Source organism: Aethalodelphis obliquidens, unplaced genomic scaffold, assembly GCF_003676395.1.
Source record: "Aethalodelphis obliquidens isolate GAN/ISIS:26980383/991018 unplaced genomic scaffold, ASM367639v1 scaffold38, whole genome shotgun sequence".
NCBI lineage: Eukaryota > Metazoa > Chordata > Mammalia > Artiodactyla > Delphinidae > Aethalodelphis > Aethalodelphis obliquidens.
The window spans coordinates 12,374,373-12,397,434 of NW_020837982.1; the positions used below are offsets into that span (position 1 = coordinate 12,374,373).

Here is a 23,062-nt window from a genome sequence, read left to right on the forward strand (position 1 = left end):
GCTGACCCTGGGCCTGCCCTGCCTCAGCTGTCCCTCCTAAATGCTGGTGACGCATCCCGACCAGCAGCCTTATCCTGAGGTAGCCTGGGTTCCCTGGTGATCACGTGATCCTGGATATTTTGCAGGGATATATATATATATATATATATATATATGCAGACATGTACTGTGTGTGTTAATTTCGTAAGTGGCTTGGGTTCAGGGAGGAAATTTGAGCCCTCTTTCATCTGTAAATATTAGAAAAGTTTGAATCAGTAGGTACAATTATTAGTGCAAACAATGTACCCTACACTTTCCAAGATTTCACGAATCATTAACTGTTTTGTTTAAGAAACACTAAGAGAAACACCCACCAACAACAAGGATGGCAGGTTTAAATGAATTTTGCTTTGAGAATGTAAGAAGAGGCTTGAATGAGCCGGATGCCCTGGGGCAGAAGTTCTCAAGATGTGTTGCACCTTAAGCAGCTGTGCCTGGGCTCCTCTTTGGACCAATTAAATCCAGGGAAAGGGCTGATTCTGATATGCTGCCAGGACCGAGGATTACAGCTCTTCTGTTGTTGCCAACCTGGGAACCGCTGGCCCCATGCAGCTATTTAAAGTGAAATTAATTCAAATTAAATAAAATTGAAACTTCTGTTGCACAGGCCACATTATAGGTATTCAACAGCCATACGTGGCTAGTTGGTTGCCATACTGGACACTGCAGATGATAGACTATTTCCATCATTCCAGAAAGTTCAGTTTCACAGCGCTGCCCTAAGGAGTTGCCAAGTTCAGCTTTTGTGGCTGGGGGCAGAGTGGGCAGGTCACCCTTGTGTAAAATGGAGGTGGTTTTCTGAGGTCCTCGGCAGGCTGATGGCCACAGTGGGAGTGCGAGTATTTGGGAGTTGGACCCGTTACGGTTCCTGTTTTTCTGCCGGGCTGTCACTCTATAGGGTCGAGAAGCTTCTGGAAGTGTGTCCTGGGAAAGTCACGTGGGAGACACCCAGGGGCCCAGGGCGACTGGGCTGAACGCCGGGCCATCCTCACTGGGGTGCTGCACGTCTCCCACGGGTGGCGGGCAGGTTGGGGAATTGTTTGGGGCCCCAAGTGCTGAGAGAATGGAGGATCCCGCAACTGCCCCTGAAGCCTTTATTCCCCGCGGGGTGACCCTTTTGGCCCCCTGCAGTTAACCCTCCTCTGGGACGTTGAGTTTCTCCTTCACCCCACAGGCCACCACGGCAAAAAAAACCTCAGGGAAGAAGGTGCGGAGGTACACGGCAGCCTTGGGGATGGGGTTGGCCAGGAAGACCTCTTGCTTCTTGCGTCTCACCGTGCGCATCACCTCCTCCGCCACGTCCACGGGGTGCACACCGTAGGTCAGTCTCCTGAAAAAGACTGAAAAGCCCCCAGGAGGGGCAGGGCTTATAGCCTCGGGGGGAGGGGTGTGGTCAGATCCCCGCCCCCCTGTCCCCCCCCCCCCGGGGTGGGGACGGGTGTGCGCTTCTGGAGTCCCAGTCTCGGGACCAACTCTGCCGTCTGCTAGCCGTGCGCCCTGGGTAGGCACTTTACCCGCTGCGCCTCAGCTTCCACATCTGTAACGTAGGCGCAGTCTCCTGCCCCGTTAACATCCCAGGATGGTTATGAGCCGTCGCGGGGGATGAGAAAGAGCTTAGAAGATAGGAAGCTGCCAGATGTATGAAGGGGCTGTTGTTTACAGTTGTTGCGAAGCTGTGTTTGTCCAGAGCCTCCTGGAACCTCTTGCCCACGTCTTTTTTTTTTTTTTTTTTTTTTTGGGGGAACCGGGCCCCTCCCTTTTTTGGCCTCTCCCGTTGCGGAGCACAGGCTCCGGACGCGCAGGCTCAGCGGCCATGGCTCACGGGCCCAGCCGCTCCGCGGCATGTGGGATCCTCCCGGACCGGGGCACGGACCCGTGTCCCCTGCATCGGCAGGCGGACTCTCACCCACTGCGCCACCAGGGAAGCCCTTGCCCACGTCTTGATTCATTTTGATTCCCTAATGTAGATAGAGCCTCGGGCAGGGGGTAGCTGCTCTGTGTAGAACATTCTAGAATACTGATCATAGGTGCATTTACAGACCACTCAGGATGTGCTGGTTGCTGTTCCAGCCCCTCTATGAGCTGGAACTTTCAGTCTTCCTTATGAGTCTACAAGTTAGGTATTACCATTAGCCCTCATTTTCCAAAGGGGAAACAGAGGCAGAGAGATGAAGGGAGTTGCTTAATATGTGACTGAGGCGAACTTCACATGCAGGCAGTTAGGGCCAGACTCTGAGTTTCTCTGTGCTGCCTTCTGGAGCAAGGGGAACAGGAAGTTCTCGAAGACCTAATCCTGGCTGTTCCACATGGGAAACTGAGGCCCAGAGGCGGGCAGTCCCAGTGGCCAAGGTCACAGAGCCTGTGACTGACGGAGCCCAACCTGGCTTCGGTCTGCTGATTGCAGGTTAGGATTCCATCTACCTGGTGCCTCAGGACCTAAGTTTTGGGGTCCCTCCCCACTGTTAGCTGGGTGCAGGGGCCTCACCGTCCCCAGTCCCATGCTTCAGGAACACCCCCGTGGACCCCCCCCCCCCTCCAGAGCCCTCCGCGGCCCCTGTCCCTCTGGCTTCGCTCTGAAAGCTCACGTTTCCAGATGGAGTCCTCCCAGTTTCCTTGGCCTGGATGAACGCGGTAGGAGCGGATGAAAGAGGGGCTCACGGTGCTGACGATGACGTCGTATTCCTCCACCTCGGCCCGCAGGCAGTCGAAGAAGCCGAGCGCTGCGTGCTTGGCGGCGGCGTCTGGAAGAGAAACCATCCGGGGGTGGGCGTGGGTCCCGCTGTGCTTCCCAGGAGGGGCCTTGGGGACACACATCCCTGCAAGCTCCGTTGGGAGAGGCCTCAAGTCACCTGCCCCTCACTTCATAGATGAGAACAGAGAGCCCTTGTGAAGCAGTGGACAGATGCAGAGATGAGACAGAATCCAACTTAGCCACTTGCCCGCTGTGTGACTTTGGGCAAGTGACTCATTTTTACCTAAAGAGGCTCAGTTTTCTTATCTTTGAAATGGGCATAATACACAGGGAACTCTATTCAATATCCTGTGATAAACCATAATGGAAAAGAATATGAAAAGGAGGATGTATATGTGTAACTGAGTCACTTTTCGGTACAGCAGAAACTAACACAACGTTGTAAATCAACTATACTTCAGTAAAATTAAAAATCGATAAAATGGGCTAAATAAATAAATAAAGCGGGGATAATATCACCCTATCCAAGTGAGAAAATGTATATAAAACATTTCAGCCGGGAAGGCTGATTCCCTGAGATAGTGATTTCTCCAAGGTCCTGAGGCCATCAGGGTTAAGAATGCAGGAGCTAGGACTTCCCTGGTGGCGCAGTGGTTAAGAATCCGCCTGCCAATGCAGGGGACACGGGTTCGAGCCCTGGTCCGGGAAGATCCCACGTGCCTCGGAATAACTAAGCCCGTGCGCCACAACTACTGAGCCTGTGCTCTAGAGCCCGGGAGCCACAACTACTGAAGCCCGCGCAGTGAGAAGCCCATGCATCACAACCAGGAGTAGCCCCCGCTCTCCGCAACTAGAGAAAGCCCATGGGCAGCAATGAAGACCCAACGCAACCAAAAATAAATAAATAAATTTATCCCTGTTAGTTGGAGGCCAAAGGGCCACTTGTGTTGCCCACACCACATTGTATCATGTCACTGCTGTGTCCCCAGCACCTGGTTCTAGGCATTCGATTGCTGTTTGTTGAATGAATGAAGGCAGCGAGCAAGTGGAAAGTAATCCACCTGCTGAAAATGACATGTATGTTTGTGAGTAGGAGGAATAGTGGTGAGGTTCTAGATGGGCTGGGGCAGAGACGGAATGAGGTACGTGGCAAAGACTGCCCTGTGCGGACCCAGCTCTATTCGCCCCATCCTGGGCCCACAGGCGGACTACAATTCCCAGCATCCCTTGCAGTGAGGGGGTAAGCAGGTGACTGGCTTCTCTACAACAGGATGTGAGCAGCGCTGTATGGGCACGACGCCCTCTTCTTGCCAGCAGGAACCCACGTGGGGTGGGAACTAGCTTTGACCACGTGGAAAATGATGGCAAAGCTGTGACTTGGCATGACTCTGCGCCCCCGAGTGACCGCGTGAGGAACAGTGATGCCTGCTGAGCTGGGCCATCCCATTTAGACAGTTATACGGAGGAGGAGTAAAGGTCTTTACAGCACCGTCAGCTTAGCCTAACTAATGCAAACGAGAAAAGGAAAGTAAAACACTATCAGGGGAATGTGATGGGCTGAATTGTATCCCACCCTCAAATTCATACGTTGAAGTCCTAACCCCAGCATCTCACATTGTGGCTGTACTTTGAGATAAGGGCCTTTAAAAGGTAATTAAGTTAAAATGAGGCTGTTAGGGTGGTGCCCTAATCCAGTCGGACTGGTGTCCTTATAAGAAGAGCAGGAGACGGCAGGGGTGCCCACACACAAAGACCATGAGAGGACCCGGGGAGCAGGCCATCAGCAAGCCATGGAGAGAGGCCTCGGGAAACATCAAGTCTGCCCACACTTTGATCTTGGACTTCCAGCCTGCAGAGCTGTGAGAAAACACATTTCTGTTGTTTAAGCCACCTGGTCTTTTTTTTTTCTTTTAATATTTATTTATTTATTTGGTTGCACCAAGTCTTAGTTGTGGCAGGTGGGCTCCTTAGTTGCGGCTCGCCGACTCCTTAGTCGTGGCCTGTGAACCCTTAGTTGTGTCATGCATGTGGGATCTAGTTCCCTGACCAGGGATTGAACCCAGGCCCCCTGCATTGGGAGCGGGGAGTCTTAACCATGGTGTCGCCAGGGAAGTCCCTGGGGTATTTTGTTGTGGTGGCCCCAGAAGACTACATCAGGCCACCCCACCCACCCTTTCTTCATTCCTCTCTCCCTCTCACCTTTCTACCCACCAGACACTTACTTACCCAGCTCCGGTTTCGTGCATGGTACTTTGGGCCATAAGGAAACGTATGAGACACGTTCCCCCACCCTCCCACATCCTACCTCACGGGAGGTGGGAATGTCTCCAGAATTTTCCCAGTTGGGTTCCAGGAACATACACCGAGAAGTCCTTCTCCTCCTTGGACTTTTTAGAGGAGTCTCACCTTTGGAATTCTCTCTTGCGCCTCCCCTGGAATTGTGTCCCTTTCCTTTTCTCCTTCCTCCTTCCTCAGAACCTCTCCATCCCTCTCCCCTTTAGGGATGTGCACCCCTCCTTTCTTTCCCAGTTGTAATCGTTCCTGTCTCTCCAGGGGCATCTTTACAGAGAAGGGGGCATCTGAGCTGGGGCTGTGCACCCATGTCAGGAGCGTGACCTTGATCTGGCATTGATTGTGTCCAGCCAGGACGTGTCCTGACCGCCTGTGAGACGTGAGCTTCTGGGGGCTGAGGGGAGGGCTTATCTTTATCTCCCATAGTCACCACCTGTGTGCTGTAGATGGTCAAAAATAGGAGCTGAAGGGATGAAAGAAAAGCCAACAGATGCTTTCATCTCTGGACCCTCTTCCCCAATGTAACCCCATGCCTGGTCCTAGACACACATCTCTTGTCTTATAAGACACATAACAGGGCTTCCCTGGTGGCGCAGTGGTTGAGAGTCTGCCTGCCGATGCAGGGGACGTGGGTTCGTGCCCCGGTCTGGGAGGATCCCACATGCCGCAGAGCGGCTGGGCCTGTGAGCCATGGCCGCTGAGCCTGCGCGTCCGGAGCCTGTGCTCCGCAACAGGAGAGGCCGCAACAGTGAGAGGCCTGCATACCGCAAGAAAAAAAAAAAAAAGACATATAACATAGGACGAAACATGTTTGTCTTAGCAACTTACAGGCTGTACGGAATGGGATTCCAAGCTTCCCTTGAATGTTATTCACTAACACGATTTGTCCGGTCCTCCGGGAAATCATGTTGGGGAGCAGCGCTGGAAAGCACAGGACAAAGAATCACGGTTACAAATCTGAGACTGAGTCAGGCAGCATCAGGCAGAGCCCTTCCCCTCATCACGGGGGGCTCCTCTACCTCCCTGACAGTTAGATTACTGTGGGACACAGATGGGATGGACCCTGGTTACCACTCATCCAGTGTTTCCTAAGAGTGGGCTGGGCTCGACTGGGGAATTGCTGGGTTATTTTATTTTATTTTATTATTTAATTTTTTTGGCCTCGCTGCATGTGGCATGCAGGATCTTAGTTCCCTGACCAGAGATCGAACCCAGGCCCCCTGCAGTGGAAGTGCAGAGTCCTAACCACTGGACCCCCAGGGGAGTCCCTGGATGATTTGAAATGACCCATCCCTGTGCATGGAGTGACACTGATTTCAATAGTGAGAAAGGTAATCCCTTTTCAACAGTCCTATTGCTTCCAGTAGGAAAGTTGGTTCCAATGGGTCTTTAATACTACTCTTGCATGTGCTAATCTTTTTTAAAAAAAGAGAGGAAAGACCTCAGCCCTTTGTCTTGGGAGAACTTACTGCTTTGTTCTGATTTCAGGTTTTCTTGTATTGATGGAGAGGGAAAGGGGTTTTTAATTTATGGTAAAGATTTTCTCCTGAATTGAATTAACTTATAAATGAGGAAATTTAGAAAAAGATATGGAGTAAAAATAGCACAGATTGAATAGGGAGATGGCAGAAAATATCAGAAGACTTAAGTTTGCATTCCTCACCGTGGTGCCAGGGACCCTGAGCTCCCAGAGGTTGAGTGAAGGACACACCTTGGCTGGCCTGCTTGGTGTGTCCACAGCGACTGGGCTGGAGGAAACTGTAACCTCTGGGGCATCATCTTAGAAGCTCTGGGGAGTCATCTTTCTGCTCCCAGTACTTCTTTCCATTCAGCTGTCACAGCTCTCAGAATCCCATCATCATGGAGACTCTGGCCGTAGAGAAGGCAGCTCTAAGATCATGCTTTCTCAGCCTTTGCCAAACACACTACTCCCTACATGTAGACGTTCTCCATGCTTATGTTCTCCCTTTTGTGCTTCTGCTTGGATAAACTTTATTTGGGGTGGGAGGAGGGCTTCAACTCTTAGATCTATTCCATGTCATCTCTAGCAACACCCCTAACCCCAGCTTCAGGTCTGCATTTGAACTTGACCCTTAGAAATCTCCACACAGGAACCACCATTTTACCTTTAAAAGGGAGACATCCTCCTGCCTTCCTGTTTCTGCAAAGGGATTGACAGTATTCTGGGTCTCTTGCAGATAAACTCCTTTTCAACCTTGGACCAACTGTCATGATTAGGAGCAGATCAACCACAAGGTCGATATACTAAAAGATCTGCAGGGGGGCTTCCCTGGTGGTGCAGTGGTTGGGAGTCCGCCTGCCGATGCAGGGGACACGGGTTCGTGCCCTGGTCTGGGAAGGTCCCACATGCCGCGGAGCGGCTGGGCCTGTGAGCCATGGCCGCTGAGCCTGCGCGTCTGGAGCGTATGCTCCGCAACAGGAGAGGCCACAGCAGTGAGAGGCCCGCGTACCGCAAAAAAAAAAAAAAAGAAGATCTACAGGGGATGAAGACAGTGGTCCAGAGATGTGGGATGGGATTGGAGGGGAGCCATGGATATGAGTAAGAAAGGAGGAGAAAAGGGCAGGGCTTGGGGAGGGGGCTTAATGGAGAGGAAGGTTGGAATATACCAGTAAGAGACTTTCACAATCCCTTTTCTTTCATCAACATTTACAGTGAGATGCTGAAAGCTTTCACCAAATAAGCAGGGATTTTTCTGAAAGAGGGGCTGGAGGCTCCGTCCAGAGTTGGGTGACTGTCTGGAAATATAACAGAGCCCTCTCTAGCAGCCAGTGGGAAGGTCAAACTCACGAGACCTTTGGTCAGTGTGATGGGTCCAAAGTAATTGGCATCCATGATCTTTTTGTCGAGTTCCAGAGAAATCTTATGGGCAGGCCCCTTCACCTTCATGCTGGCATTATTGATGAGGATGTCCACGCAGCCATAGCAATCCAGGACCTCTTTGGCCACATCCTGGACACAGCTGATGTCCGAGAGATCCAAGAGGACCAGCTTTGGGGTGAATGTCTGCTGGACCAACGAGAGAGTCAAGACACATGTGGGTGCATCCCCGCAGACCTTGGGACCCTTCAATCTGAGAGCCACCCATCTTGAAACTCAGAACTCATGGAATGACTGCAAACAAATGATGAGGAAGAAGCAGAGATGACTCTGGGAGGAAGGAAATTGATGGAGAAAATGCATCCTTGGGGACCAGAGCAACAACAACATTCCCAACACGCAAACATGCAGTCATAAGTCTGAACTTCTGGTCAAGGGGCCGGACCTGAGAAATCCAAGTGGAGGCCATGCATTGATTCTGCTGGTGATGTCATTTCTTATAACACTTCTGAGCTCCTTTTTGGAAATCGCTTTCAGACTGGCTTCCAAGCCACAAGAGAATCTGCCCAGTACTTTGTAGCCATGTTTAAGTTTTGGCCAAAATCATACAGTCAACACAATTTTTTTGGAACACCATCTATGTGCCAGGCATTTGTGTTCAGCCCTAAACATTTGATATCATCAGGATTCTCATGGGTTAGAAGGGATACAGATGGAAAAATTGATTTTACCATATGGTGAATGCAATCCCGGTGTTTGACAAACACTAGCCCTGAGATACGGCCTTAAAAAAAGGTTCCCTGGTCAAATTTGCTTGGGAAATGCAGACTATCATATGTTCTTCTTGGAGATAACACAATGCACATTTGCATAGCAAAGGCCCTGAAAAGTCCTGCAGTAAAGAAATTAGTCAGACAAGCTTGGCCTAACTCAGTATTTGCCACACAGTTGACTTCAGAACCTCATTTTTACTGCTTAATAACCAATACCTAATAAGATCCCAAGAAACATACCTTGGAGTACGTTGTGTTACCCTGGTCGCTCCATCTCCTCAAATACCAGAGTTAGTTCTGAATGATTTTTGGCTATTTCCAAAATCAAATTCAACATCAAGGGAAAAGATCAAAAAAAAAAAAAAAATCCTGAAGAGAACTCTATGAAGGCAATGTCTTTTTCTTTTTTCCAAATAAATTCATTTATTTATTTATTTTTGGCTGCGTTGGGTCTTCGTTGCTGCGCACAGGCTTTCTGTAGTTGCGGCGAGCGGGGGCTACTCTTCGTTGTGGTGTGTGGGCTTCTCATTGCCTTGGCTTCTCTTGTTGCGGAGCACCGGCTCTAGGCGCACGGGCTTCAGTAGTTGTGGCACGCGGGCTCAGTAGTTGTGGCACACGGGCTTTGTTGCTCCGCGGCATGTGGGATCTTCCTGGACCAGGGCTCGAACTCGTGTCCCCTGCATCGGCAGGTGGATTCTTAACCACTGCTCCACCAGGGAAGCCCCTGAAAGCAATTTCTTAAACAATGCTCCAGAAATGCTTTGAAAACCCCAGCTGCATTGAAATGTATTCACCTCCTGTGTAACTTCATGGAAGGGGACTTCACATCCCTGATTTCTTTGAAGGAAAAAAAAATTTTTTTTTTTGGCTTGCGGGATCTTAATTCCCTGACCAGGGATTGAACCTGGGCCATGGCAGTGAAAGCGCCAAGTGCTAACCACTGGACTGCCAGGGAATTCCCTCTTTGAAGGAAATATTATTTGAAGTATTATTTAAAAAATCAGCCATGAGTGTTTATAAACAGAGCCCATATCTGTGACATACCATATTTTCTGGATCCTCTTTGAGTCTGACTTAAATAGAATGGGCGGGGGGGTGGGGCTCAGAGGCTAGAGGTACGATGAGGGGTCAAAATGAGCCAACCCCCAAGTTGGCAGACTTACCTGTGTCAAGATTACGTTTTCCCAGGACTTCCCTGGTAGTGCAGTGGTTAAGAATCCGCCTGCCAATGCAGGGGACATGGGTTCAATCCCCGATCCAGGAAGATCCCACATGCCTCGGAGCAACTAAGCCCCTGCGCCACAACTACTGAGCCTGCGCTCTAGAGCCCATGTGCCACAACTACTGAAGCCTGCACGCCTAGAGCCCGGCTCCGCAACAAGAGAAACCACCGCAATGAGAAGCTCGTGCACGGCAATGAAGAGTAGCCCCCGCTCGCCGCAACTAGAGAAAGCCCATGCAGAAACAAAGACCCAACGCAGCCAAAATAAATAAAATTAAATTTTAAAAAATACATTAAAAAATTACATTTCTCCAAAGCAAAATTTCACCCAAATTTCATCGAAAGAGCTGCCCTGTAACAAGCAACGACGGCTAAGGGTGTCCAGGGGTTGCCCATGCCGGCTGCCAGAAGGCCTTACCTTGCTGGGGTCAGCCACACTGATCAGGGCATCGTGTAGACTCTGAAGCCTCTCCCAGTTCTTTCCGCACAGCACCAGCCTGGCCCCGCTGGTATGGAACACCCGAGCACACTCTGAGGGGAAGAAGGAAGGAGGACAGGACGCACTGTGGGTGAAACCACTGATGGGGAGCCCCTCCTTCTTACAAATTCAAGGATTCAAAGAATTCAAAAGCCTTAGAGCCATGAGTTCCTTTAGAGCTCATTGCATTCAACTTCCTCTGGAATTTCTTCTTGTTTCTAGCCTCAGCATGGTTGCCTCCTGTGAAGGGCATCTCACAGGGGTGTGAAATAACCCCTCCCCCATTGGGTAGTTCTGATTATTAGGACATCCTTTCTTAAACTGGACAGAAAGATGACTCCATCAAACGAGACCCCCAGAAGCACAGCTCTAAATATATCTCAATCTGAAGGTATTGGAGACAACTGCCATGTATTTTCAGACCAAATGTCACTAGTTTCCTCCACATTTTCTCTGTGGGTCGATACTCCAGCCAGGGTTCTTTTTATTAAGAAAGGAAACCTGCCTGCTGTCTAGTAAGTTTTACTCTGGACGAATTTCTGACTCACTCAATGTCCCAGTGTTCTTTTTTTTTTGGCCATACCGCACGGCATGCAAGATCTTAGTTCCCCAACCAGGGATTGAACCTGTGCCCTCTACGGTGGAAGTGTGGAGTCTTAACCACTGGCCTGCCAGGGAAATCCCTCACCCAATGTTCTTAACTGGCAAGTTGTTGGTAGATACAATTATTCTTATGTGGCAATAACAGTGATATTTAAGAACAATAAAAGCTAACAGATGTTGACAGTTTACTTGCTTGGGTAGCTATTGAAAGGGATCCGCATATATTAGCTCATTTAATTCTCAGTCATCCCATGCAGCAGTTTCTTAGGTTGGGTTCCCTAAAAGCAGAATCTAAGACAGGGATTCAGGCGGCCAGGATTAATTCAGGGAGAGTGTTCTTCAGAGAAAATCTGTCAGGGAGTAAGGGCATGGGGTAGGGGAAGGGGAAGGATAGAGTCTAGCTTTGGCTGGACCCAAGGAAGGCTCTGGACTGTAAACCCAGCTGCAAGACTGTCCCACCTGGAGGCAAGGGGACTGTCTTTTGTACACGTGTGTCAACCAGTCACTGATGGTGGGCTGCCTCCCTCCAGGGGTGGGTACAAAGGGCGTCCACTGGCAGAGGGCAAGTCTATGAGCCATGGCCACCAACACTCATAGGACCTGGGGATGGAGGAATCTAGGAGGGGCACCAACAACACCTACTACAGGGGAGTAGCTATTACTGTCCCATTTTTACACCAAGCACTGGTGACCCGGGCTGCCTGGGGATGCCAAAGGGTAGCTGGGCAGTACTGGGTGCCCACTAGGGGCTGGAAATCCTGTGTGCCATGGCTCTAAATGATCTTATGTTTGTGTGACTTTCTCCTGCAAGTCTCCACAGCTGGAGCAGGTGGAGAGAAGGGGGCCAGCTGGACAGGACAGTTGGCAGGGGGTTGAGAAGGGGGCATTGTGGGCAGGGGAATTGTGGTATTGGAGAGGGAGCAATTGATGTGCTGGACCATTCAGTCTAAGCCAGATGAGAGCAGAAGTGAAGGCAGGAGGGGCTGATGGAGAAGGAAAGGAGGAGGCTCTAGGGAGGGGAGGTCTCAGTGAGGTCTAGAAACAGATGTGGTCGGGGGAAGCTGTGGTCAGTTCTGCTGACAGACGGAAACTTGAATCAAGAAATAACTGTGTGGGGCTTCCCTGGTGGCGCAGTGGTTAAGAATCTGTCTGCCAATGCAGGGGACACGGGTTCGAGCCCTAGTCTGGGAAGATCCCACATGCCGCGGAGCAATTAAGCCCGTGTGCCACAACTACTGAACCTGCACTCTACAGCCCGCGAGCCACGACTACTGAGCCTTCATGCCACAACTACTGAAGCCCGGGTGCCTAGAGCCTGTGCTCTGCAGCAAGAGAAGCCACCACAATGAGAAGCCCGCGCACCACAACGAAGAGTAGCCCCCGCTCGCTGCAACTAGAGAAAAGCCTGTGCACAGCAACAAAGACCCAATGCAGCCATAAATAAATAAATAAATAAAATTTATGAAAAAGAAATAACTGTGTGAACAATGTCACCTGGAATTGTTAGGATCATAGAGAATGGAAGATTTCTCTAAATGTAGGTGTTTTATTGAGAAAAGGGCTGTCCCTGATGATTCTGGCTGGCAAAATTCACTACAGATGTCAGTCCATCTCCAAGTGAATTCGATGCAGTAAATCAAGATCCCAGCATGTCTTGGAAAGTGACAGAAAGATCCTAAACTTTATTTGGAATAAGTTACACACTTTACTTGGAATAATAAATATGCAAGAAACCAAAGAACATTTTGATAAACAATAATGGGAGTGGAATATCAGTTATTAAAATATATTACAAGGGCTTCCCTGGTGGCGCAGTGGTTAAGAATCCGCCTGCCAATGCAGGGGACGCAGGTTCGAGCCCTGGTCCGGGAAGATCCCACATGCCGCAGAGCAACTAAGCCCGTGCACCGCAACTACTGAGCCTGCGCTCTAGACCCTGCGAGCCACAACTACTGAAGCCCATGCGCCTAGAGCCTGTGCTCTGCAACAAGAGAAGCCACCACGATGAGAAGCCCGCGCGCCGCAATGAAGAGTAGCCCCCGCTCGCCACAACTAGAGGAAGCCCGCGCGCATCAATGAAGACTCAACGCAGCCAAAAGTAATAAAATAAATAAATTTATATAAAGAAAATAGAGCCGAGTATTCATAAGAATTTAGCATATGGTAAAGTTAGCACGTTGAATCAGCGGGAAAAGAACATATTATTTAAAAGAGGTTTTTGGCCCACTGGATAACTATTTGAGAGGGAAAAAAATCTAAGTACAATATACCAAATGTATTAAATAACTAAACGTAAAAATAGAACCATAAAAGACCTAGAAGAAAATAGAGATATATTGCTTTGGGGAAAAATCTTTTAAGCACAGCACTGAAGGAAGAAATAATACAAATTATTTACAGGTTTTTATCCTTAAAAAAAAAATCCTTCCTTACAGAAGAAAACATAAATAAAAATTAAGAGGGAGATAAATTGAGGAAACCTATTTATAATACATATGGTGGAAAAGGGGTTAATTTATTTAATCCACAAAGAACTCTTGTAAATCAATAAAGGCCCTAATAAAGAAATTGGCTAGTGAGATGTGTAAGCAATTCATAAAAACACAAAGAGCTAATACACAGAAGATAGAAGTTCAATGCCAATAATAAAGAAATGCAAATTAAAAGATGACAATCAAAACAAAATTGGTAATAACATATTCACTGCTGGTTGTAGTGTATATTGCTACAGTCTTTTGGAAGAAAAATTAAAAGAATCCTTAAAAGTAAGCATGGCCCAGTTATTTTATTTATGGGCATTTATTCTAAGGAGATAATTAAGAATGCATGGAATAGTTAAAATATTATTTATCTCAATATCATAATAATAAAGAGTTGGAGATGTTGGTTAGGTAGATGATGGTGTATCTATATATCAGTTATTTCAAAGGCTTTAAAACTGATGTTGCAGAAGTGGGTCTACCAACATGGAAATCTCACAATATAGTAAGTTTTTTAAAAAAGATTCAAACAGTATGTCTAACACAGTGCCATAACACTTGACTCTGTGTATTATTGGTTGTTAAATTGCACCTATGATTATGTAACAAGGTTTAAAGTTGGGATTTCCAAGATCAGATATAAAATTCCAAAGTGACAGTCCAAGATGCAGATTTTCAAAGAAAATTACTGAAACCCTGTTTCATGAATACCCTTTACTCCTAATAGGATGCAAACGGATAAGGCAGAGGAGAGAGGGGACTTGGAAAGAGGGCGTTTGTGGAGAGAACACCGTTAGGTGAGTTTTTGCCCCTTATCTCCATCCTAGAGAGAAGAGAGTGACCGTTTGAACACACACTGTGAGTTCCCTGCAGCCGGGAGCCTGGAGTGATGTCTGAGTTGCACCTGGGGAATCTCATGGGTGTCACCAACTATCCCAGAGCAGAGGGAGGAGAGCTGGGGCTGCCCCAGAGGTTGGTCTCTTTACTGAAGGACCCTCCCATCCACCACAACCACTTGGACCAGAGGTGAATCATGAGCTGGCTGGGAGCTCTTGAATTCTGCCCAAGAAGTCCTCTGAGAAGGGCAGTGGGACTCTAACACAGGGCGTACGTGCACAGACTGCCCCAAACCAGGGGTGGCACGGGAACTGAGCAAGGGGAGTGCACCTGCCCCGCGGCAAGTGCAGGTGAATATCCCAGGGGGCGCCTCTGAAGGACCCACAATAGAGCCCATGAGAGAAAGAATCCACTCGGTTTTAAATGTGTGCCAGGCATGGAGCTCGAAGCCGGCTTCTAAGAGTGTCAGTCAGCTGAGAATTTTTCCTGTCTTCCTTCTCTCCTCTCCTTCCTGCCCCCCCACCCACAGAGGGGTCAGAAAGAGCAGCAAACTGGCCGGCAACTCGCCCTAGCTGGGGGCAGGTATGGGAAGGGAGAAGGAAACTTGAACTTCAACGAAAACGGACACGTTTATCAATGTATTGGACTGGGCACTGCAGTTTCTGAATCAAAGCTATGTTTGGGAATTTATCGTGACCAAAGGGTTTGGTATAATCTAATAGTGATCAGAAAAGCTACGAGACTGTCTGATTTTTTTCTTTTTAAATCAAGATGCAAAGGAAGACTTTCCCTTCTGCATGAGAGCCCGGGGTGGGCTGTCTCCCTATACCCCTCCCCCCAACGTGTGCTTGCCCCCTGATGGTAATACATCTCAGCATCATAAAGTTGCTGGAAGGAAATGGGATGAAGAGTTCCCGAGTGGGTGGGGTTCTGGGTGTGTTTTCGGTTCTTTTTTCTTGAAAAATCCTCTTTAATATATGTAGTTCCTATAATGACACAATTCGCTAAAAGAAACTTCACCTGGGGGGGGGAATGCCTAGCCTCCCCGCGTTTGGGCTGTAATTCTGAGTGGCGGCAGCAGCTGCGCCGGGTGTGGGCATTCGTGGAGGTCGTGTTTCACAAACCAGAGGGGCGTGGTTCAGTGAGCGGAGCGGAGTCACCCACCACCCCGCCGCTGGTGAGTGGTGAAGCCAGGAGGGACCCCAAGCGCTGACATTCCCGCTGGGTCCCTTGTTCCGCTGCTGACAAAGGAGCGGGTTGGGGCTCTACTGTCCCTGATGACGGGCACTCTTACAGGCTGGCCACTGGGACAGGGTGAGGGTCTGTGGCCAGGAGCCAGACCAAACCCGTGGCCTTGACCTCCTTAGGAGAGGCAGCCATGGGTGTTTGCTACCATCACCCATTTCCCCCCCTTCTCTGCTGACACCTCACCTTTGCCAGGTGGACCCGGGAGGCTGGAGCCCAGTGGTGCATCGCTGCTTTGGTGCAGCCCAAAGGCACGCTCCCAAATGGGTCCTTTCCGCCAAGGCCAGGCATTAGGTGTAACACCCAGGTGTTCTTATTCTTTATCAGCTCAGCACAACCTATATCTTGTATCAAGCACGTGGACGCCAGGCCTGTTCTTTTTCACTCAGCAAACATATTAATACATGGAGCCCTTACTTCCATAGTTCCTCAAACCTAAGATGCCACCCGCCTGCAAGAGGCTTTCTGATTTCAGAGATATTAAAATGCACAAGGATGGCCCGTGACCATTGTAAGATGCCGTTGACTGAGAGACAATTAGCTCAATTTCAGAAACGTTTAAAGGGGAAAAACCGTGCATCTTAGAGGTGATGAAACATAGGCAGGGTCTGTGGTCTCTGAAACAGTTCAAGTACAGTGGTTAAGTATTTTGAGAGTCACTCTTGCTGCAGACACAGTGGGTCCAAGGTGACCTCATCCGTGACTTGGCCAAATTGTGTGGGTTTGGGGTGAGGGTTAGAAGTCCTGATCTCCATCTGTCTGGTTTCCCTAGGAGACAGCTTGCAACTGGGTTCCTTGATGCTGTCCAGAGCTACCCGCTGAGTTCAGTCAGGTTCTGTGGGACTGGGCCTGTACTGTGGGCTGTGTGTAGCCTACATCATCCGCTTGGTGCCCTTCACTTTTTTTCTTGCTTTGGACCTGAGAAACGGAGCACTTTGAACCCAGAATCGCTGCGGTCAGCAGCATGGCCTGGCTAAGCGTTTATTTAAGGTCACCCATGCCCAGCTTCTCAAGCTTCTTCTAAATACTCGGACTTTATGTTTTTCTGCTTTGCATTTCTTTCTAGGGTGAGTCCGTAAGAGACAGTGACAAAGAGCAGTGACACAAGTCATGACAGAGACTAGACCATATTCCTCTGAAAACGCCATTGTGCTCCTGAGATACGTTTCCTGGGCCCCTGACTTGTACAGTGTTTGCTTATAATAGAATGAGACTTTTAAAAATAAATAAACAAGCCTACTAAACCAAATATACATCTCTCAGCAATAGATAGAAGCCCTGTCTAGTAAGACGGAAAGTCAGGACAGTTATAGAGCAGCCTTCTCAACCAACAGGATCGAATCGACATTTGTAACTCACTTCATTCATGAGCAGCAGAATGCACATGCCTTTCACACACCCATGGATCATTCACCAAGAGAGTCCGTGCCCTGGACCAACTGAGAAATACCCAGATACGCCACTAACGGTAGTGTATTTCTGTGAGGAGCCGTGGGACCCAGAAACCAGCGCCTTAGGGACCGTCCAAAAGGGAGGAGCCATGGAGGTGCCAGGGAATGAAGGTGATGAAGGGGTCTCGGGTTGGCAGCTGTCCCAATGCTAGGTGGGCGTGTTCTGCTTGAAGAACGGTCTTCCCCAAAGACTGACTCTGCATGTCTCTGGGTGGGTGTCTTTGCTCCATTTCCCCAGGGCACCCACTACTCCCTGTTGTCTTGTGTCTGGTCTGACTGGCAAACGTGTGTGCCTGGTTTGTCCCCGTGGAAGATGGAATTTGTGTCCCCCTGTCCCTCGTGAGTATTGAGTCTAGTGATTCTGGATATCCTCCTTGGGAACTGCTTCTGGGACCCACATAGGGGCCACATAAGAACCTAGTTTTACTGCCTTACTGTTTCTTTTTTATCTCATGTGGTGAGCCCAGGTCGATCACCCACTGAAATGGAACCCATTCTTGAAGCATGCAGATGGGCTGCTGTTGGGGTGCCCAGGGGAAGGAGAATCCGAGAGAATTCCCAGATGGGAGGTTACAAATGTTCTCGTAATGGTAGCACCATGGGAGTGGGTGCCCAGCCCACCAGCGGGCCTCTTTGGAAGGGGCAGTGCTCATTTCAGGATGTAGAGGACTTAACAGATACTGGTTGAGTGACCTAATGAGTGTTTGGCTGGTGGGTTCAACATTTGATTAAAAATAACAAAAACAACAGCAAAAATGATACCCAAGCTATGTGACACATGGGGCTGCGCTACCATTGTTAGGGATGAGAGAGAATCTTAAAAACCTAAGAGAATTTACTATCTCTTATGTCACACATGCCGCCAGCAGAAGGGCCCTCTGAGACCATCTAATTCAGGAGTTGCAAACGTAAATGCCTTCAAGGCCAGGAGGTGATGTGGTTGAGAGAATCAGGCCGAGTGTGAGACAGTAGGGATTAGTGGGGTGTGTGACACACTGATGTTTGCACGTTCTGCATAATTATCACCGTAGCTAACACTTGAGAGGTGCCCACTCTAGTTCCAGGCACTGTTCTAAGTGCTCTCCATCTATTAATTCGTTTACTCATCACAACAGCATTATGAGGCAGAAAGTATTAGTATCCTTGCTTTCAGATGAGAAACCCAAGGCTGAGCAGTGCATCACCAGCTGGTAAGTGGGGGAGCCAAGACTCCAACCCCACCCCCAAGTTTGGCCTCATCACCAGTTCACTGCCCCAGCTGAGGGCTTTGCATTTCGAAGTTTCTAGAAACCCCCCTGGAGGCAAAACAAATCTGCAGACCGATTTTGGCCCTTAGACTGTGAGTTTGCAACCCCAGATACTCCAGTCCCCTCACTTCTCAGGCAAGACAGCTGCAGCCTCCAAGAAAGAAGACACTTGCTGGTTAGTGACAGATGCTGGGAGAGAAGACAGCCTCGATCCACCCCCGACCTGCCCAGCGGGCTCACCCACACGCCACCCTGTTGCCTCTCATCCTTCAGGGCAGGAGTGGGCACGAGAGGGGGCAAAGTCGCTTACCCTTGCCCAGTCCTGAGATGGCATCGGTGATGACCACCACCTTATTCTGCACGGCTGACTTGGACCACAGATTGGACACCTCCTGGTAGATGAAGAGGAGGCCGCTGATTCCCAAGAGCACCAGGGGCAGCATGAGGACAGCTGGGACTCCCATCTTGTGCTGGGGGAAAATGGGAAGAAGGAATCCGCTCTGCAAAGAGACTCTGATCGGGACACGGGGCAGGGGGAGGCCTGAGGCTGCCGGCTGCACCCATGCCCCGAGCCCGGAGCCCGCTGTCCAGGGAGCCGGGCTCTGTGCAGACTCCCAGAGGGCTGCTTCCTAGAACACCTGGCCGGCACGCTAATCCCCAAACGGCCAATGAAGAGAGAATTACTCACGGTGTCTCCAGAAGCAGATGGAATCCGGCCTGCCCTCCCAAAGGTTAATTACAAATTTAATTAAAATGGGTCTGCATTTTTGGAAGGAAAGCCATGTGTTAAGGCCACTTGCTGGGGCCCTAATGGCTATTTATAGCTCTCTGTGCACTGCAGGGCTTTCGGGGTAAATATAGTGTCTCTTCTGATATTCAGGAACACATGCTGGCCGGGTCTGATTTCAGAGTTCCTGCCAAGCCTTTTAAAGCTCTCCCGGGTGCCTCACTATTAGAGATTCCTCTGCAGTTTGGGGCTGGGCATTAGGGATTGGGACCTGGGATTTCAGCACGAACACCCTCGCCTTCTCTTCCTATAACCCTCCCATCAGGTAGCTTCCATGTAGCTCAGACCGGTGTGGCAGTGAGCCGTCTGGCCTTCCCTTTCCGGTTGGGGGAGAAAAGCACAGAAAATCTGTTAAACGGAATGGAGCCTGTTGCAGAATGAAACACTTGGAAGTGTGACATGAACTATGGGGAAGAGCAGTTTGGAGCTGTTCCTCTTTCGTCAAGTGCTTCCACGTTTCTGAGCCTTAGCTTCCTCATCTCTAAAATGGGCACAACGGGCTCATCTTGCAGGACTGTTGGGAGAACAAAATAATATACTGCATCTCAACAACAGACTCTGAGAAGATCACTCTCGTTATCTTTAGTGATTGAGAATACTAAGATGTGTCCCAAATGTTAGATATTTTAATTACTTAAGGAAACTCAGTAGGATTAGAAATGGAGAGAGATAGTAGCTACTATGGAAAACAGTATGGAGGTTCCTTAAAAAACTAAAAATAGAGCTGCCATGTGATCCAGCAATCCCACTCCTGGGTATATTTCTAGAAAAAAATGAAAACACTAGTTTGAAAAGATACATGCACCCCCAAATTCATAGCAGCACTATTTACAATAGCCAAGACGTGGAAACAAACCAAGTTCCCATTAACAGGTGGCTGGCTTAAGAAGATGTGATATATATATAGAGAGAAATATTGCCATTTGCAGCAACATGGCTGGACCTAGAGATTATTATGCTTAGTGAAATACGTCAAAGACCCATACCGTATGATACCGCTTATATGTGGAATTTAAAAATAATACAAATGAATGTATATACAATACAGATTTACAATCCTAGGAAACAAACTTGTGATTACCAAAGGAGGCGGGGAGGGACAAATTAGGAGTATGAGATTAACAGATACAAACTACCATACATAAAATAGATAAGCAACGAGGATTTACTGCATAGCACAGGGAATTATGTTCGATATCTTGTAACAACCTATAATGAAATAGAATCTGCAAAAAAAAAAAACTCACAACTGAATCACTGTGCTGTATACCTGAAACTAATGCAATATTCTAAATCATCTATATTAAAAAAACAAGGGCTTCCCTGGTGGCGCAGTGGTTGAGAGTCCGACTGCCGCTGCAGGGGACACGGGTTCGAGCCCTGGTCTGGGAAGATCCCACACGCCGTGGAGCGGCTGGGCCCGTGAGCCACAACTACTGAGCCTGCGCGTCTGGAGCCTGTGCTCCGCAACAAGAGAGGCCGCGATAGTGAGAGGCACACGCACCGCGATGAAGAGCGGCCCCCGCTTGCCACAACTAGAGAAAGCCCTCGCACAGAAACGAAGACCCAACACAGCCAAAAAAATAAATAAATAAACAAATGTGGGGTTTAAAAAAAAAAAAAAGAAAAAGAAAAAAGAATTTAAAATTAATCAATACAATCATAAATAGCATGTAGGTCAAATAATAAAGCATAATTAAAATTAAAAAAAAAAGAAGAAAGATGCCTGAAGCTTCACCTAACCCTGAAATAATGGTATTTTCTAGTCCAAGAATTGAGAACTAAGACCAGTATGAATGCATTTACGGGGTCGGGGACCATTCTGGGAAACCTGGGGTGTGAAAGTCACAGTCTGGATCAGAGCTAGTCCCAGCCTGCCTTACCTCGGGGGCCTCTGCAGTCTCCTCGGGTCCACGTAGAAGCCACACTTGGAACCACATCTAGTGTCAGGCCGAGTGTAGCTTGCACTCGCCCTAATCCACCTGTGAACCAGAGAAGAGTGTTCCCTCCATGGCTTCATCTCAGGGTTTACAACCCCTTTACTCCTCCGTAAAATGGAGGGAGCCTCACTTAGGGAGGGAGAAGGGGAGAAAAGAACGTGGCTCCCACTGCGCCTCCAGAAAGGCAGCATGACGGGTCTGAAGTTGGACAGCCCTGAGTCTGAACCCCAGTTCTGCTTCTGACTTGTGTGTAGCCTCAGGCACACACATAAACCTTCTGAATGTCATGGCCATCATCTGGAAATGAGGATACTAATGCTATTGTCTTCCTCGCTGCACCACTGCGTAGAGTTAGAATATAAGAGGTGACGTGTGGACAACACCCAGAATGGCTCTGTTCCATTGCTGTGCCCAGTGGTTTTGGTTTCTCTCTTCTTTCTGACAATTTTTTCCTAGTCTGTGTTGGTTTTCCTTGTTGCCTTTCCTTAATGCATATCGAGACCCATTCCTGAGGACTCTGGACAGGATTCAGAGGTGAAGGATGCCAGGGCTAAGTCAGGTAATGTGTGTGCACATACTTGTATAAACATACATGTGTATGTATACACATACCTATACACACATGTGTGTTGGGGGTTCTATTTGCCAACGATTGTTTTAGATGCTGGAATGTACAGAGGACAGTTCATGTTGCAAAGAAATAATTTATAATTCATAAGAGGGGAACAGACCTGTAAAAAGATTATTTCAATATACGGAGGAATTAAAATCCACCCGAATTTGTTTTATAAGAGCAAAGATAGATGGAAATGAGACACCTTGAACTGAGGGATGGTTACACAGCTGTGTTCATTGTCTAAAAGTTCCTTAAGCTGCACACTTAGGGTTTGGGTACTTTTCTGTATATATATGTTGTACTTGAATAAAATCAACACAAAAAATATAAAGGGAGATACGGGGACATATGTATACGTATAGCTGATTCCCTTTGCTATAAAGCAGAAACTAACACACCATTGTAAAGCAATTATACTCCAATAAAGATGTTAAAAAATATATATCTATAAAAGGAAGCAGAGGGCCTTGGAAACTCAGAATGTAGCAAAGAATCAGTTTTTTGACCTGAGCTTCGGGAACCAGGCGTCTCCTGCCCTGCCCGGGGTCTAGCTGATTACTGACTCCCCCAGCCCCAGACATCAGCGACACAGGATTTACCTCCACAGACACCCAGGGGTGACAAATCACATAACAGAACATGTACACTGTGGAGGGCAGGGGTCACTGGGTACAAACCCTTCTGCTCCAGAGGCTCTCAGCACGGCTTCTCTGCACTGGGCTCATTCCAGTGAAAATCCGTTTACTATCCCTTCAGATATGCGTGATTCAGCAAAACACAAAATTCCACGGGACCATCATTCATTAGGCAGGTACTCAACTGGAGCCCCAAACGTGAAGAAGTTAGCTGAACTGTCCCTTATTCTATGACAATCTAAATGTTACAGTTCAGCATAAGCAGATTGAGTGATTTTATTTGAAACATTCAGGGTTTTTTTTTTCAGAAATGATATAGTCACTAAACATAAACACATTTTTGAAAAATGAGTCTAAGCTGAGATGCATTTAGGGTTGTTAGAATATGACAGTCCTTTTTTTTTTCAACAACCCAAATTCTGTGTCTAACAACCTGTGGCCTCAATAACATGTTAGTTTAAAATACAAGATAAATTTATGTAAAATTGTAACTGAACAAGTTAGGAAGCACACCACTGTTTCACACAAGACTTGCATGTTTTGCAATGTTTATTTTTAGAAGCAGAAGCGCCTGGCAATTTCATTTAAGCACACCAATTCAAACATTTGTTCCACTTAACTGTGACAAGATGTCATTCCATTCAACCATTCTCATTTTGTTTTATCATTTGATTATCCTTCCAGACTGATTTTCCTGTAGGTGGAAATTAGAAAGTTTAGAAGAAAATATGTTTTAAAAATACCACAAAACTAATTTTTAAATTCGTTTCTTCTGGATTAAAACAAAAAAGAAAATATGGGATAGTCACACATACTATCAATTTGTGTGTGTCAGTTAAGGAAAAAACGTTCTGGACTCTTCTATCAACAGAACTGTGTGGGCAAC

General features: G+C 48.1%; 1 protein-coding gene across 3 annotated transcripts; it reads right to left on the reverse strand.

Annotated features, from left to right (window-relative positions):
- Positions 1-1,121: 1,121 nt before the first annotated feature.
- On the reverse strand, positions 1,122-19,010 carry DHRS7C (dehydrogenase/reductase 7C). 3 transcript variants are annotated; one of them, XM_027130276.1, is made up of 6 exons: positions 18,887-19,010; positions 18,509-18,668; positions 10,276-10,388; positions 7,838-8,048; positions 5,852-5,944; positions 1,122-1,379 (listed from the first exon to the last, which is right to left on the reverse strand). In XM_027130276.1, the coding sequence occupies exons 2-6, from the start codon at positions 18,660-18,662 to the stop codon at positions 1,171-1,173; spliced, it is 780 nt and encodes a 259-aa protein (XP_026986077.1). In that variant the 5' UTR covers positions 18,663-18,668; positions 18,887-19,010; the 3' UTR covers positions 1,122-1,170. The 3 variants fall into 3 exon arrangements, with proteins under 3 accessions (XP_026986077.1, XP_026986076.1, XP_026986075.1); XM_027130275.1 differs by lacking the exon at positions 18,887-19,010 and adding an exon at positions 2,625-2,780 and having other exon boundaries at positions 18,509-18,669; XM_027130274.1 differs by lacking the exon at positions 18,887-19,010 and adding an exon at positions 2,625-2,780 and having other exon boundaries at positions 7,838-8,051; positions 18,509-18,669.
- Between the last annotated feature and the right edge of the window lie 4,052 nt (positions 19,011-23,062).